General features: G+C 36.8%; 1 protein-coding gene across 3 annotated transcripts; it reads right to left on the reverse strand.

Annotated features, from left to right (window-relative positions):
* Positions 1-173: 173 nt before the first annotated feature.
* rel (v-rel avian reticuloendotheliosis viral oncogene homolog) lies at positions 174-16917 on the reverse strand. Of its 3 annotated transcripts, none has more exons than XM_015362849.2 (11): positions 16628-16917; positions 14569-14613; positions 12883-13022; positions 11624-11772; positions 10768-10859; positions 7328-7468; positions 4935-5039; positions 4125-4340; positions 3142-3210; positions 2884-2946; positions 174-2484 (listed from the first exon to the last, which is right to left on the reverse strand). In XM_015362849.2, exons 1-11 carry the CDS (start codon positions 16632-16634, stop codon positions 1697-1699), a joined length of 1815 nt encoding a protein of 604 aa, XP_015218335.1. In that variant the 5' UTR covers positions 16635-16917; the 3' UTR covers positions 174-1696. The 3 variants fall into 3 exon arrangements, with proteins under 3 accessions (XP_015218335.1, XP_015218336.1, XP_015218337.1); XM_015362850.2 differs by lacking the exon at positions 16628-16917 and adding an exon at positions 15304-15961; XM_015362851.2 differs by lacking the exons at positions 14569-14613; positions 16628-16917 and adding an exon at positions 13844-13930.
* Positions 16918-18134: the final 1217 nt, after the last annotated feature.

Raw genomic sequence — 18134 nt, forward strand, 5'->3', positions numbered from 1 at the left:
GAAACTCTAAATCTTTCTCCAAACTGAAAGTAGGCAGACAGCTTGAGGAAAGGTGCAACTCGGGCAGAATTTTCAAAAGATAACTTGTCTATATCATGTGATTGAGTTAAAGACAAAGTAAGACATGGAACGTCTGAAAGTGAGCTCTTCAAGGGAAAAAAGTACTGAAAAGATGACAATGAATTATATTTATTCACATGATTTTTGTAGGAACAGCAACAGGGAATCTCAGTCTGGAACTGTATAATACAACTGCAGGCAAACAAATTTAAAAAACGCATAGGAGATCGCCTCGGTTTTTAAAGCAAGCATAGCCGTTATGCTCCTGACAAGAGGCTTTAAATGGAGATTTTTGAATGTGGGAAAATAAAGCCTGTAGATCAAGAATATTCAAACTATTCTGCATGTACACCATTATTGTTGTTGAACTCAATGACTATTAGTCCTGGCTTTTGAATATTAATACATGGATGTTTTATTTCATTGATAACTTTTGTAGAACTGAAAGTGCTGAATATTGTTGCATGGAAGACATATTGAAATGTTTCCCAGATTGTTTTCTTTCATTATTATAGAGAACTTCCCTCTGTCATTTTCTGGGTGTTTTTTTATTATGTCTTCATAACTGAGGTCATAGAAAACAAGAGACACTAAAGTCTAGTCAGTAACTCTGAATAGCAGTAAAACGATATGGAAAAATTACAAAGTATTAATAAACCATTGTTTAATGTGTAATGATCAATCTATATTAAAATAATTTATAAAGAATGGAAGACATCAGTGACTCAGGAAGTACAGTTCTGATGCAATACAATGTTTTGAATAAAGAGGTAACTGGATCTACAATTAATACTTAAACTTAAAAAGCAAGCACATAACACTGTATAAATAAAATGAAATAAAATTCCTACAAAAAATAGTCCCAGCGTTGAATTCTCAAATAATTATAAAAAAAGTTTCATACTAACTGCTTACAGTGTGAAATGATGCTTGAATATTTTTTTTATTGCTAAGCATTAAAGAATTTGACAAGAAAATGTTAAATTGAAACATTAGCACTTTGAAGTGTACAGCCCTGTATTGAATAGCACATTGAAAAACAAACTGAATAATTTGATCATTCAAGGAAAGTGTGCATATCAAGAGTGAAACTGAAGCTTTGTTAATAAATTTGTCTACAATGCTTTCAGCTCTGAGAACTTCGGATAATTTATGGTTTAAATATGACATAGCCATTACCTAAGGAATAAATCCTCTTTAACTTCCTTTTTAGGAACAGATACACATTTAAAAAATTGTCTCATTGACAATAACATAAAATATTAGGTTTACAAGGTTAAAAAAGTACCCACTCTATTACTAAATTAAGAGAACTTTCTCAACTTCTCTGTACAAAGAAGCTGTTAATATGGCTTTAAAAATGTGTTCTATGAAGCATTAAATCACTATAACAATTAAAAAAAGTTAAAAAGTGTTCCAGAATTTTATGATTGAGAAAAAAGTGTATGCCCTGACACGTCTCAGGTATAAAACCTTCCTCTTCTTACTGTTAACCATGCCAGTCTGACGGAAAGGTTATATGATACATTCAATTCCAAGATCCATCAGTAAAAATATGCTAAGATTTATTTTGATTTCATTTCATTTTAGACTGTTGTCAGTAGATATCAGTGAATTTACTTTATCCTGCTTTGCATCACTGTGGAAAAAAAGACCACTCTGGAAATGCATCAAAGCGCTCATCAGTGGTGGCAATGTCTGATCCGAACTGCTGGTGACTTGGTAAGCAGCTCAGATTGCTGTTGTGCATGTCACTGCCGGGCTGCCTCGAACCCTCAAAATTCCCTCCATTGTTGAGTGGCCTGGTACCTGTGTTGCTATAAGGCAAATGCGAATCGGAAGCCAGCAATCCCAGCGCAGAGGTGTTTCCTTGGCCAGCTTGTGGTTCTTGCTTCAGTGAGAACATCGATGACGAGCTGACGCTGACAAGTATGTCCTCGGTCTCCATGTTATCAGCAACAGGAGCATGCGAGGTAGAGCTCCCGTTTAGGATCTCTGAAGACTGGACGCTGAAGCCCCAGGGGGGCTGACTAGTGGGTGGAATGGGCATGGTTGAGGAGCTGTCAGAGTTGGTGTCCTTCCTGATCATGCAAAGGTGCGCTTGGCTATTCTGTGTCTGAGGCTCCAAACACTCCAGGTCCCGGGAAGTCAGGAGGGGAAGGCTGCTGTTGTCTCCAGAGGTGGAGAACGTCGTGCTGTTTTGAACGGAAGACAGCATGCCGCTGCTGTTGGATGGGTTGATCCTAATCGTATCCAGGGAGATGGGAGGGGTAGGCTGTGGCCAGTTGTTGCTCATGGATGTAACCGTGTGTGGTGCCATTATCGATGCAGAGGCAGCAGGTTGGTATACTGTATTATGTAGCTGGTTTTGAGGCATTTGAATTAAATTGGTTGAGTTTATATTCATAAAAATATTGTTGGGTTCTAAAAAAAGACAAAGCAAAAACTGTTACTTAAGCCTCCACATGTGAAGTCAATTTCAGTTGAAGGGCCACCAAGGTATTCTGATACCTCAATGCATTAAAAAAAACCTTTCCATAAATATCAAAGCTGATGCAGAGCCAATTTTTTTTTTAACAAAAGTTCTGCTAGTCTTTTATTATATGGCTATATGATGCTACTGTTAAAATTTCCATTTGCCATCTATACATTTCAGTATAGTTTTCAACAATCAGAATAACTGAATAAACATTACTGATTGAAGGAAGGCAGAAGATTAGAATAATTTTATGTTTCAGCATATTCAAAATTTAATTTTCTTTATCATATAGAGCAAAAGTGCATTTGAAAAGATGGGTATGGTAATATAATCTATATACCTACCTTTCTTAATTACTTGAGGCATATTTCTTGGAATGAGTTTGGGTCTCTCCATGTGGCTCATAACTATAAGCAAAGCAAGATTAGATTAGTTTTTGTTCCAGCTAAGGCACAGGTAAGCAACACTGACAATATTGCATGTAACTCTCAGGATTTTGTTCTCTGTTGTTCTACTGTGACTAGTAATTTTTCATATTTTAGTCTAAGTAAAGTACTGTATCTTTTCTGGAAGGCTTGATATTCCAGCTATCTTGTGCTTACCAGGAAAACTTGGGAAAGCCTTCATCAAATCCTCTCTCCTCCTCTTTTTCTCTTGACAGCCATAGGGATCTGTAGATTTAACCCAGATAAGAATGTCAGCTTTTTTACATCACAGTAATATAGACACATCTTTGTGAATATTACATTTGTTTCATTAGCTTCCACTGCTTAAACACAAAATACAAATGTCACCTTGGTAAGAATGTGGAGTTAAATAAACCCTGCAAAGTGTATCCCTCTCATGAGGGTAAAATTAAAGCAGTATATACCAAAATAGTCTTTGCTGACTTGGTTGTGTCTGATTGAAAAACAAATATATACAACAAAGTATAACACAAGAAAGGTTACAAATCAGAAGTGGCCTATTGTACCCATGGAGGTTGCTTGGTTGCTAATAGCTAATAACAGAAACTGTAGCAGGTACAGCAACAACACATGTTCATCTAGGCCTTTGGCATAACAATACCATATGTTTTTTGTGTTAAATAACATTTTTTATTCCATTTACTACACTTTAGCCAGCAAACTACTCTATCTTGGGAAAACTCACTGTACAAGAAAAAAAGGTTTGCATATATTCTTCATTTGCAGGAACAAGAAACCTCTGAAAGTCGGTAACTTGTTTTGTTTCATTATGAACCCTTTCTTTTCTACATCAAAGACTCTGTCTCTCCAGCAACAAAGGATGATTTCTGGTTGATATTCTCCCTGAGAACAGTATTCCTCACCCTTTTCCCCAAAGTGTGACAGGGAAAGGAGTATGTCTCTGAAACTGTGAAAACTTTGAAAAGTTTTAATCTGACACTGGGAATTACTTCAAAGGAATGAGGTGTTCCAGGCAAAATCAGCATTGTTATCAAGCTGTTTTACTGAAACTTAGATGGCAACATATTTCACTGAAAGTGGTGAGTTTTATCTCCGTTAATAACAAGTTTCTGACCCAGTCTTATCTGCTGGCTTTGTGATCACAAGGTATGCATTACCTTTGTCATCGGGAAGGTATCTGAATTCCATGGGCTCGCTGACCTCCTGGTCTGAGGGTCTACGAAGCTGCATCATCACAGACACTGGAGCCGTGATGTTGGTGTTGTAAAAAGGAGGCGTTTTGAAGACAATTGCAACTTGTCTGTGGACATCCGCCTGGGAAAAGGACCCCTTTGCCTCCCAGCCTTGTGTGAAAAAGCGAACTTCAATGTCATCTGCAGAAAAAAAGAACAAAACAAACATCAGAAACTGTACAGTGGTACACTTTTAGTTCATACTGCTGGGATCACAAGTAAGTGAGGAAGTGGGATTAAACAGAAAAGGGAAATTCAAGTAGAGACCTATAACTTGCTTAGAAAAATACAACGTAGCTTTCATACAATACAGTAACTGGTGTATTTAACATAAGCCTTAAAAAGTCTGTCTGGGGCATTGGTTTATAAATATAGATTTGAAAGGTCCAGGAAATTCTCTACCTCAGCCATCTAAAAGCTGCAACGCCCAGAACAAATTGTTGGCTCCAAAAAATAAAAACTCTTGCACAATTGTGATTTTCAAGATGTCTGTGTTACAACACACTTTCACTGTTTCTCATTGCATTTTCTTCAGTGTGTTTGAAATCATGGTGCCATTGTTGCTGTGCATTCTGCACCAATTCTGAAAGTGCACCAGGACCACATCTGAAATAAAACCCACCGTGTAACTGAAATGCGCAGCACAAGCAGTTCCTGATGAAAGCCAGTGCAGAGACTTTTGTTATACTTCCACTTGAAAGAGAAAATGTGAAAAATAAATGACTGGCCCTGTACCTTTTTGAACTTTATCACAAAGCAGGAATATCTCATCTCCTCCCTTCACACTGCCATTATTCTTGTTAACGCGGCAGATCCGCAGTTCGGCTGTATTGGGAGCCCCTGAAAAAAAGCGAAATCCGCACTATTAACAACACCAAAATAAGAACTTAAACCTTTCACTCATTCTCACAAAAGTAGACAACCCATTTCTGCCTAGGACTGAAGAAATACTTCTTTCAATTTCTGCCTTTTAGCAGATGTGCAGACCTCACGGTATTTCGCCTTTGGTAGATTTTAACCTCCTTTATCAGTGTTCTTAAATCTTATCTTGAAGATTACTGCTAAGTTTTATATTTAATTATATTGATTGTCTAATTATTCAATCATTCAATCATATTTAATATCTGTAATATTACCTACCACCTGTCCTTTTTATGAAAACAAAAAAGGCAAAATATGGGACCTTAAATCAAAAGCAGACATTTGCAAGAAAAGGAAGTGGCTATCTGCATTGGTATCTTTCAGCATACTGATGTGGAAGCTCTGTAACTTCCTCTTTTTCAGCTGTGTGTGTGAGAGAGAAAAGTAAAATCATTCAGCCACAAAGGCAGTTCCCCTTATGCTACAGTCAAGCTATATTAATGTGAAGGCTGACCTTTTCTTCCATCGCCCTCATCACTGTTATCATGGGTTAGAAAGAAAGGTGTATCCTGCAGCTTCATTTGTGACGAAAGAGTGTTTATTTACACCTCTGCTGCTCTCGCTTCGAGTCTTAGTATTGGCGCAGCGTGTCCTCCTCCGCTCAGCCACCCACATATCCACACCCCCACACAGCAAGGTACATAGGCTTCTCCACAGTCCCTTTTCAATACCTAATGCATTATTTTTGCCTTGTAACACATTTGCAGAGCCAACAGAAAACCAAAGTGTACTGGTGTTAAAAATCAACACAAGAGGTGGTTGCAGTGATGAGTTATCACTATACACTTTTAAGAGGTGACATGTTCCGGACTGATGCACTAAATACCACATTATGGGTATTCAGTGCATCAGTTTGAAAATTTTTAGTTGTGAAAATAATGATTCTCACTATTATTGAAAGGTTTTACTGAATTATAAAAATATGAATCATTTGTTCCTTGTGTTTGGGTATGATGTCAATTTTTCCTTGTTTAAAGCAGTCAGTTCAAATGCTTAATTATTTTTCATTTTAATGGCACAGCCTGCAACTACAGAGCGAGACATAGCTGTCAAAATATTTTTTGGAACTAACAAGGTTTATTTCAAGTAGAAACAGAAATACCTGAAAATGCTTTTTTTTTTGCTTCACCCAAATAAAAAAATGCATCAGTTTTAGAATACCAGGCTTGCATTGGAAGTACAATTTATTTTCCATCCAAACTAGCTACATCAATCTCTGAGAATCCAAAAGTCTCGCCAGATTGCCAGTGCAATAAGAATGAGGTCATTACTTTTCTTCCTACGTATTCCACAGCAGACTGAATATGACTGTTTTACATCAACTTCAAAGAAAGGTTTCAGACGAAATGTAATGTTTTTCTTTTTAACTGGTCAGGTAACCCACGCAGCAGCTACAACTAATCTAATTCAACTGATTCTACAGAAACGGTAATTTGCTGGGCTATCTTGCCCACTTCCAGGATGTTCTTCACAGAACCATGCATTTAGCATAAACAGGTATCCGAAAAGCAAGGATTTCCTGTATCATGCATCACTCTAAAAGTGAGACGCTTCACGTAATTCGTTACGTTATCATCATGTAGACGTCACTGAGACTGCCCTGCGCCTGTGAGGAACAGAGTCAGAGCTGTTGGTTTGATCTTGAAAAAACAAATGTCAACTAAAAGCAATGCATTACTATTTACAAAGCAAAAGGAACTGTGAGTGTATTTTTGCGTTTAAAACATCAGCTTCTTCAAAGCGGTGAGCTGGCAGCCTTATAGGCGTTCTTCGTTTCATCAGATCTCCATATGCCACATTGTCCTTCACAGGTAAGGCATCTCATGGTCTCTGCATTGACCAAATTTCATTTCTAGCTTCAAAATTCAGAAAGTATTTCATGCAACCATTCCGCAAAATACTTCACTGTCTTCAGTGAGCACTTCAATGTGCCATAGCAACTTTGTAATCGTGTAAAACTAGCATGGGGTGTTCGATTTGTACATATTCACTGTAGGAGGGCCTTATGAGCCACTGTATGGCCTGGTTTAAAGGAAGACAAATTGTATTAATTAATTAGATTACCCCCCCCCAACCCCCACATATAGCTATGGAAACCAAGGACACACACAAGAAATATCATAAATGTGCATGTTAAGGAAGAAACTGTTCTGACGGTTCCATGACTTCTGTAGAAAATGAAGGTCTTAAGGAATGTTGTCACTCACTGTTGTCATAGATGGGGTTGGAGACAATGGGCGGTAATGCCCTGGTGTAATGGCCACATTCATCTTGTAGGAAGACCTGGAAGCAGAGCCTCACCACGTTCAGGTCATATTCCTCTGTATGTAGTAGCTGATCCCTCGGAACTATACACAGGAAGGAAAGAAAACATAGAAGAGCTGGTGAGGGACCCAGGAATGACATCATTCACAATATAGTAAATTATGAAGAGGGAACTTCATAAAAACATCAGAAACAGAGGGACTTCAACCACCACGATGAATTCCTTTTGATCATTCCACTCTGTGAGAGAGGAAGACTACATTTCTACTCCTAAACCTTTTCACTGATAACCCCCCCCCCCAAAAAAAACAGATTTCATCTTACAAATGTGGCTCTCTGTGTCTGTACTGTATACAGCCAATTATGCATAGTGCCTTTTCAATTTGAACACTTAGTTGCATGTGTTGTTAAATAAACCTCTAGTATGACATTATATTATAAAACAGTAAGTGCAGTGTTAAAAATAAAAAGTATAATCAATATCGTCAATTCCTACCTTATATTTTGTTAATCTGTTTAAATATAAAAAAACTGTCTTGTCCTGGGCTCAGCCTCTGTGATTGGAAAAGGCCTAATAGATTTGCTCTGGGTATTAAACACACAAGCTCAGACCTAAATCAGGAAATGAAAGTGCACAGGAACAAGTTTCTGTGTCAGCCACCAAGATGGGACGAGGTGACAGAGGAGGATATTGACGCAGAAACCCAACTTGCTCAACGAGTACTCAGCCTATCAGAATTTAGATTTAGATGTTTAAATTTTTCAGGGGCAAACACTGGATTGGTAAAACACAAAGACTGTACCACTACTAATAATTGCTTGTAAATAGTTCTGGGGAGATTATATAATTCCTCATATACAATTTACTGCTCAGATTAATGCATGCTAAACATGTGTAGACTCTATATATGTGTCTGCAGTGCCCTCACACATAACACATATGCAATAAAGCACATTAACCGCAATCTTAAAAGCTTCAGGAGGTCCTGGCTTAACGTACCACAAATTTATGAATTTAGCCAACCTCCACCTACAAATGTTTATGACATCAAACTCCAGAGATGTCAGACCCGCATTAGAATGGGAGACGAAGCATTCATAGTTGAAATGACACTTCTGGAGGAAGATAAGGTCAAAACACCTCTCTACTTTTAAAAACGTAAAACCTTTATCACAGCAGCCCCGGACTCTGACCCTCCACACCACACTTGTGAGTGGGCGAGTGGTGTCACTCCCTCCTGCTTGATGAACACACGCACTTCAGTGCCTCTTATGACTAATACAATCATTACATTCATTTTTTTTTCCATTTCAAACTCAATGGCAAACCCCATTGGGTGGAAGCATTAGAAAGAGTCAAACAAATTTTTTAAAATTAAAGACACTATAAAGAAATAGAAGTACATTAGCCTTCATTCTCACACTGTTATTTTATTGAAATAGTAAGCTGAAAAGGATAGTTCTTTTTATGGTATTTAGACGATATTGGTTCTGCTTTGACCATTAATTGCGCAAGAGTTCTTAGCACAACACAATTGATTTAATATTTATAATTCAGTAACAGTCTTATTTTGTCTTAATTCAAGGAGTTGACGTTAACTGCTACCATATGGCTGTGCTCACATTAATGTTTCCTTTTGGAAATGTGAAAAACGTTTATAACATATAGATGGAACTTATGCTGTGCTGTAGTGTGAAGAGAATGGAAAGTTTCTTTTAGCTTATGTGCACATTTTCACAAACCTACAATTTTTTTCAAAAAAAAAACTTAAGTAGGAGATATTAAGATATCTCCTGCCTTGCCTCTTACTGAAAAAAGGAGAACTTTATTAATCTTTTTAAATAACACTTCACTTCTTGTTAATGTTTAGATATACTACTCTTACTGCAAAGCCTGATTAACTTTGTAAAAGTAAAAGTAAAAGAAACACGCTTTCAGGAAACTGAGAATATATTTTGGTTTCTTAAAATACAGAAAATTAATTTCTTGAATTTCTTCAAAACAAAAATAAAAGTATCTGTATGGCAAGGTACAAGAACTATATTTAAATATTTAGATACTTGTGGGTTTAACCTCTCCAATAATTAAACACTACTTTCTTTCAAGATTTTAAGTCCACAAAACAGATTCCAGAGAACTTTTTCTGTAGACCCAATTTGATGGCAGCTTTGTTCAGGTTTTATGTGGCTGTTGAACTTTCCTGATTCTGGAATTAGGGTGTTTTAAATACATTTATAATGTGAATAAATTTGTATCACTATAAACTAGAAAGAAATCAGATGAGACTCCGAAAACAGATGTTTCTGGTAACATATGGCACTATGTTTTATACAATATTTAAGGTTCACCAGAAAGATAAGTCATGGCACTAAGCATAATACAGCTTCCTCTTTGAAGTGTTGTGTATTTTAAGTTCTCCTGAGTCATGTGATATTTAGCTCAAGGTATGAGTGAGTAACTGCTTGATTATAGAAACATTTTCTTACACTGCTATCTGCTTTTGCTTTCTTTTTAAGACCATGCCAGACTACAATTGTATAAGCAAACCAATGACACCTGACAATACATCAACGAAGATATTGGGAAAGGCTGGAATGCCTGGCCTTTTTCGGACATCAACTCAAAAGCATGGCCTTAAATTGTTAGGTTCTCTGGCGTATTGCGGTGATTTCTCATGCAATGCAGAGAACACACAGATGACAAAAGTGTCACATGGAAGTAATTATGGCTTTTTAAAGAGTGGATTTAGAAAGCATGAGACAGAAAGATGGGTGCAATATGGGGGAAAACTCCATTAGCTCTCAAGCCGCCACTGGATGAAAACACTGTATTATCATTCTGCTGCTTTCTTTTTGTCAAAACACAATCCTGAGGGAAGAGTTCAACATGCAGAGCAAAGGGTGAAGAAATATACAACAGAAGAACAGTTACGTTGTCTTCTGTAATACCACTAGTGAAACATGGCTTAAGAAGTAGAGTAGAAACAATGTATGCTCCTCTTTGTGAATGCAATGAAAAAACTTGACCCAAGACTCAGAATTACAGCCTACCACAAAATATAAGATGAAATATAATTTACAAAACAACTGAACAAGAGAGACACATAAGAAAATTGTGTCTTATATATTGAATTACTGTTGTCTATATGTAGCTCTTACCAGAAATATCTGAGGATTTATCGCTTAGTATGAAAAATCACAGCGCAATTCCCATTTGTTAACAGATGGATCAAGGTATGATTTTCTGTTATAGGTAGACTCAAACATATGGACGATCAAAACGAAATCATCCATCCATCCATTTTCTAACCACTTGATCCAATACAGGGTCACAGGGGAGCCAGTGCCAACTTTAAATCACATTATTGAAAGAAATCCTCACCTTGAAAAGGATTGATGCCTCTTGTCATTCGCAGCATGATGGCTTCCTTAACTTCTCTCCTCCGTACACACTGGATACCCAGATTCTGGAATCTGTCATTTAGGTTAACCAAGATTATAGACACAAGCTCTAGATTTACTGAACCATAATGGAAACTGGCTGTACTGCACTGTTCACAATTATATGTTGGAACTGTTTTTTTTTTCCAGATTTCACAGGGCTGACACTGCAGGACCATAACATCAAACATCAAACCATGGAGATCATATTAAACTCAATAACAGGTAGTTTGCATATGACTAGATTATGGTCTTTACCAGGGGATTCCCCAGATCATTTCCCACATGGGAAAAAAAAAACATTCATCTTGGTAAAACTGGGAAGCAAACACTGACGTGTGGGTGGATGATGAAATCGATGGAGTCTACTAAGGCATTCTGTCACTATCCCTTTAAGTCCATTTCATCACTCTAGATACCACAGTATGCTATTACACCACTCTAAGAATATAATACTGAGTAGAGAAGTCACTGCATAGAACAATAAAAAGTTCAGGAAGGATAAAAAACTAATTTCTTATCCTTATAAAAACAATTAGACATGTATTACTCCTAGAGGGATTTCCAAATGAATACCTTATAAAAAAAGCGACTAGGCAAGTCAACTGATCTCAACTAAACTGATCAATTATTTAGAAAAATTGTATGTTATCCATTGTAAGCTTCACTGGCTTATGTTTCACATGAGCACAACCAGCTTCTGATGTTCTAAATCTGAATTGTAGGACCATCTGGCAATTATTGCTTATTCCAACAATAGGTCATAAGCCTGTAATGACAAAATGAGTGTAACTTACGCTATAACTCTTCGCTCTGGACCAAACTCTGCTTCATAGTATCCATCTTTGCAATCTTTTCCAACCAGGTCATGTGGATGAGGCCTGTAGGGCTCGTTTTTTGTCACTAACGAAACTCGGACTTTGCCTTTTCCGCAGTAATTGAGAATCTAGGAGAGATGAGAGAGCAAAACAAAAACTGTTCATTTTAATACCCAAACAACTAGTTGTCAGGCTGAGGGCTGTTTACTGTAGTGTTTTGCAGTTTTTACCCATGATTGTATGATATCTAAACTGGACATTTACTTTGCTTCAATGCAGTCTCACACAATCTGTGCCACTTGTACTCTTAGAGCGTTTCCATTATTTCATTTAGCAGTACTTCACTTCAGTGTTCATTTGTCATGGCAAACCATTGAATATATTTTAATAGGAGAGCAGTTTAGTTAAAAAAATAATAAACCTTTTCTAATAGTACCTTTTCTACTAAATCTTAATGACGAAACTTTACTTTAAAGTACTTCCCTGAATCAGAATTTAGAAGCAATGTGAAAACATTTTTTAGACTCCTTGTTAAGAACACAGTAGCAGATCTTGTTTCCTACTTTCTAGGATCCTGGCAGTAAGCTGCTCTCTCTGGAGACTGGCAGGCAGTTATAAAAGGGCTATGAATTCTCAATGAACTTCACATCCACGCCTGTTACTTACAACTAACTTTATGTGAACACTATTAACTCACCACAATCCTACCAGCGATGAATAAACATCATAGATATCATAGATATCACAGAGATATCTTATTTCATAAACTGACAGAAAGGGTAATAAAATGCTCATTACAAACCACAGTGACCAGGACAATCATATCTCCAAGGTCACACTCAAATTACATTAAGTTTTCAATGCATTTATGAACCTGGTTGTGTTGTACATATTTTACATCTCCAAAGTGGACTGTAGAAATGAATGTGTATTTATTAATTACAGGACTATATGCTATGTGCAAAAAGACTGTGTTTAAAAAAAATGTAAGTTATAAACACGGCCAAGCATCACATTCCCAAGCAAATGCATTCTTTCCTGCTCAAAGAGACACAATTGCACTTCTGGTCACCAATTTATATTTTACTAGTGCCTCCAGTGGAACAAACACGAGAGTGCTGCCAAAAAGCTGTGCTACCCCATTGCCTGGGAGTGACTGATCACAGATCACAATCAATCCGCACTTCCATTGTCTGAAGTCAACGTCTATAATAGTAACTCTTAACTACAACACTTGCCTGTATGCTGGGATAGGATCTGTTGTTGTCGGTGCTGCGTTCGCCAGGAATGCTGCCTGCTGATCGTCCTTCGCACTTATATCTAAATCGCATCCCCCTCTGTTTGGGCTCCTCGAATATCTGAGCACAGGGCTCCCCAGCTGAAACACAAACGTATGTTAAAAGCAGCCACGAAAAATTTGCCTAACTGTACAGCTGATTTACTCTTACCCAAAAAGCCAAACAGATGCACTGAAAACTTTTGTCAGGGTTGTCTCTACATACAGTACCTAGGATAAATCTCGTTAAATTATAAAGTTTAGAAAGTAAGAAATAAATAATAAAAAATAAATAGATTTCCACCTTTTCTGATCTGTAAACTATAATATAAAGAATTCATACCACAAAAAAAAACAATTGTTTTCCTCTATTCTCTCTCAAAACAATCATTTGCATATGAAATTGCCTTAATGGAGAAGATAAATTTACACTCAAAACAGCTTCAATGTCTTGATTAAAAGCAGCAAACTAAAATAGTTTTAAGCTCAAAGTGTACGCATAAAATAAACTAGACAGAATGTGCAGTTGTCATCTCTGTAAATCTCATACTTTATTAACTTGTACACTATAATGAATTTCAAAAAGGTCAACAGAAGATCACTCCATTCAAATGTGTAACTCAGAGTCTAATGAAAAGACACCAGGAAAGTATCTTTGGGCAAATATGATATAAGATCAAAATTAATATGCCCACAAACCTCTCCAGGCAAACCTAAAGCCATGATCTCACTCATGAGATTCTTCAAAGACCTACATACTAATTAAAGACTTGATTAAATTTCTGTGACTCAGCTGGAACACAGTCAAGTAGTAATAATCATTTAGATATGATATCCTGAATGATAAAGTCTGTTTCATGCCTCAAACTCAAAATGAACAGAATATTTCAGCACTGCTCGGATGTCTAAAGAAGTATTTATACCTTTTTAAGTATATTACTTCCTTTCTCCGTGCAGGTAGTAGCATACTGTAGGTCTCATAAGTTCCTTAACCAACTGCACTGACTGCTTTAACTTAAACAGGAAGTACATAATCCATGTGAATTTATACTGATTGCTTACAACACCAGTGAGGAGGAAATTACATGACATTTCCTGACATGTTGAACAACAAAAAATAACTTCTGGGATCTAATGACAAAAATTGAGAAATCTGATATTTGAGAAATCCATAACAATAATGAAATGATCAGGTTATGATGTCTATAAAACAGGGATTTTGACATATCGTCTGTTAGGAAAGTCTCCATCATTGACACAATTTTACATGAAACGTGTCAGAAAGCAGATTTCCTTGTCTTCACACTTTCCTTTTGCTTCATGACACCTTAGGTTAATTTTTTTTTAAAAAGCCTAAATCAATCTTGGTATTTACTTCATTTTTTTTACAAAGTCACCCAGCGGGGTTTTCTTTACTCTGATTCAAAAATTAAGTTACACATTTGCCTTTCAAATCTGCCGGGCTCACACCTCCTCCACTCATAGCAAAGCGATGAGTAATGGAGTGATGGAACTCACATAAATTACTGCCCCCACAGCAAGATTATGGGGTTTAACAAGTGCATTAAGAAAACTGGGCATTGAGAAAAGTGCATTAAGAAAACTGTAGTCCATTGTTGTTGTACAGTGGCACATTACTGAACCTTACCTAAAACATGGGGATTCCTGGTCATCGAAACCACAGGCGGTAGTACTGAAAAAAGTTAGGAAATAGAACAACATAAACTATAGCTCTATGTCAGCATTACTCATGTTGGAAATGACATACTGTACCATGACAATTCCACTCACACAAAGCAATAGCATTTCAACAAGCTGGTTTTCAGGTTGTCTTTACAACAGCTGAAAATTGCAATATCTTTCACCTTGATTCATCTACTGTACATCTCCATGAAAAGGTCAGTGAGCCACCAACGAACTTTTTATAGTAAAAAGAGCCTATATATCGCATATTAAAAATGCTTCTGTTTTGGATGGTTGATTGATTCAGTGAGTCATATATGTAATGTGTCAACAAGGGCACACTGAAGCAAAATTAACATGTGGTATTCTTTAATAGAAACATCATACTGTTTGGGTTTATTAGAATAACAATGGCAATAATGGGTAAAAAGCAATGCCATAACACGAGATAAACGGATTTATGGCAGCAATGTTAAGAACTGAAAAAAAAAACAGGCCTTCGTACTGGGGCTATACAAACAGAGCACTACATCACGCCTCTACGTAAAATATACAGGGCGAAGTATAAAACACAAACACGCACGCACTCCTACATACATACACACGTCCATGGTCCCACGCAAGTACCCGACCGCACGGGCGCTTCTGCAAATACTGAATGACTTGTAATACATTAAGGCTAGAACCCCCGGTTACCAACCATTGCCCACTGGTTTGCATTCGTACTGTAAACCCGTTAAGATCTTCACAAGAAGTCCTGCTGTGACAGCGCAGTTAGGCGCACACCGCTACCAGCGCGTTAAGGCACCAGAAGTCAATGCAACACTCGGGCGCACTGGCGAATAGGGAAGCAGTGCTCTAAATCTATGCTTGCGCCTGGCTCTTAGCTGTGTGTGACACTGAACTACAGTGAGTAAAGCGACGATCAAGGTTGTGTACAATACATGTTGCTTTTTTTTTTTGCTTCACGTTCAAAAACAAAAGTAATCAAAACGTATCACATGAATAAACGTCAGTCTTATGTCACTGTGAAACCCGAGTCAATGACAAATTCGGAGACTTGGAATTTCATTACTTCCCCAATTATAAGTCCGCCAGATACTGCAACTGGATATAACGAAAGCTTTTCACCGCCATTACCAAACTGATTTTTCGAAATGGCTTTAGTTTAATTTTCTCTAAACGTGGATGACAATTCATAAGAGAAAAGATTTCTTTACATGCATAAATATTCAAAACATTTAGCCTTTCGTTTCTCTGTTCCACCCCCGTCAGCCTACATCATTTTCCTTCCGTATTTATCCGTTTTCGCTTGTGATAAAATAACGTGTTAAAAAAAAAACTATACTATAGAATTGATCAAACGGATTCAAACTTAAGACACCACTTGTAAATTATTAAACTTAATGTGATTAACTTATTTAATTGAATGTAGTCAGAAATATGTAACTTTTTTCAATTATAAACAGCATACTAAATCAAACGTAATTGTAAGTTAGACAACTTTAGACTTTTTAATAGTGTCCACATACAGAGCGACGTTCAAGATTAAATTGATTTGACAGTAAAACATTACATCGTCACTCGACAAAGCAGGAAGGCGTGACTATTTGAAAAGCTAATCAAGCTACGATTGTTTTTGGATTTTCCGCATATAATTCAGCTATCACGCTGTTTGTAAAATCTGCTAAAGTAGTGAAAAACGACCTTATAAACTAAAAAACAACAACCTCGAGACCAAAATTTAAATTCATGACTAACGTCAATCATATTACCATGCTACCTCAAACGGGGAAAGTTAAGTAACAGCAATGTACTGATGATGAAGTCTGACATATTAAAGTATATACAGTAACTAACACTAGGATCTACCAGTTTAATTTCGGTGTTCCATTATATTAAACTGTTTTCCCCATGGAAAAAAAAAAAACAAGACCGAAAGCTTTCCGAAAGCCGAGCGAAACTGATTTCGTTGTTAGTTACAAACTTGTTGTTTACAAATTTTTTAAAAAAATGTAACTCACCGTTCATTCTTCGAACCCCTTTATGAGATATGGTATTTAATTGGCAAGTCTTGACTGAAACTCGGAACTGGAAGGTTTATGTACTGATTGTGAAAACGATGAAGATATTTTACTCTGGGAATTCCCCAGTACCTCCTCCTTGTAAACTAAGGCCAGCCCCTCAAAGCGGAACAATAAAATGTGAAATATAATCCCATGTATTCAAATATTTGTTTTGCGCGCGCATACACATATATTAGCAGATTTGTGTATAGCCTACATATCACATATCCCCAAAGACCAAAGGTTAGATTACGTTTCTGTGATTCACTCAGATGTATCAGTATATGCCAGTATTGACATGACACTAATATTATTCACCGCGTAGTAAAATTGCTTGCTACGATAAAACCTCATTATTTGACAACTGTCCGTCTTCTAATCACTTACTCCACCCACTATGCAGCAATTTTTAAATCCTTACTGAGCGCACACATTTATTACACAAGGTTGAAAACAATTTTCCCGACCGTCTTCAAATAAATATAGCAGGGTTATTTAATTTAAAAAATATATATTTTTAGGTTGTAATAGGCAATACGTCTGTGGTACGCTCTATTTCATGCTGGGTCATTTCATTCAAAAGCACTGTTAAAAACTTAATATAAACTTAAAAGAGATCATTAAAATAAATAATCCTGCATAAGATGTAAGAAGATGTTTGTAAACACAACAGCGGGATTGAATTTAGTAAAAAAAAAACAGAACTGTTGCATGTATTTTCTTCAAGTGAATACGGATAAAAAACGTAGTTTCTGAATATTTTCTGTACATTAAGCAAGAAAAAAGCTTATTGTTGGGGCAAGAGAAACCCCATGAAAAAAATCACCACGCTTTAAAAGCCGCAGTATTTAATTATCCTGTTTAAAATTGTGGTTTTTTGATATTTCACTCTAACCTTCAAAGGACACTTATCTCTATTCGACGACTGTATACACGACACAATCAGTTCAATTTCCATCTCTGACGTCAAGAATTAAATTAGGTTCCAGGTGCTGCCTGCCGGCTTCCGACTTAGCATAGCGAATTCAGCCACCAAAGGCTATACACATTATTAGTATGACTAAGAAACCCCCTGCACAGCAGAAATACGCAAACTTTAGAGAGAAAAAAGGTAAATTGACGAGGGCCGTTAAAGGCTCTGCCTATCTCAAGAACCCTCTACAGTAACCACTATAAATATTTGTACACTTCGCCAAGCCATTAATGGCATTAAACTGACGCATATAACGTTCAGATTCTTTTATTCTGTAAGTTAACCACAGCATCGTAAAAAATATATACTTTCTTTTTCGTATGTAATATAGACGACGCCATTTGAGAAAGCAGACCTTTCCATTTAGGCGTTGAATAGTATGCGTTTAAAAAGTATTCTATATTTTGGGGTGAAAGAGTTGTATGGAGGGTAATCCCCCACTGTCAGCAGTGAATTTGCACACCCACAAAATGCGAGCCGGGAATCTCCCAG

Source organism: Lepisosteus oculatus, chromosome 17 (assembly GCF_040954835.1).
Source record: "Lepisosteus oculatus isolate fLepOcu1 chromosome 17, fLepOcu1.hap2, whole genome shotgun sequence".
Classification (NCBI taxonomy): Eukaryota; Metazoa; Chordata; class Actinopteri; order Semionotiformes; family Lepisosteidae; genus Lepisosteus; species Lepisosteus oculatus.

What these genes read in the sequence shown, in the direction of transcription:
- rel (XM_015362849.2), bottom strand. An exon ending in CAGGAATCCCCATGTTTTAG is followed by an intron (nt 13,023 to 14,568) that starts GTAAGGTTCAGT and finishes TTTGTGTTTCAG; the next exon opens with CTGGGGAGCCCTGTGCTCAG. An exon ending in GGCTTTCCCAAGTTTTCCTG is followed by an intron (nt 2,947 to 3,141) that starts GTAAGCACAAGA and finishes CTTTGCTTATAG; the next exon opens with TTATGAGCCACATGGAGAGA.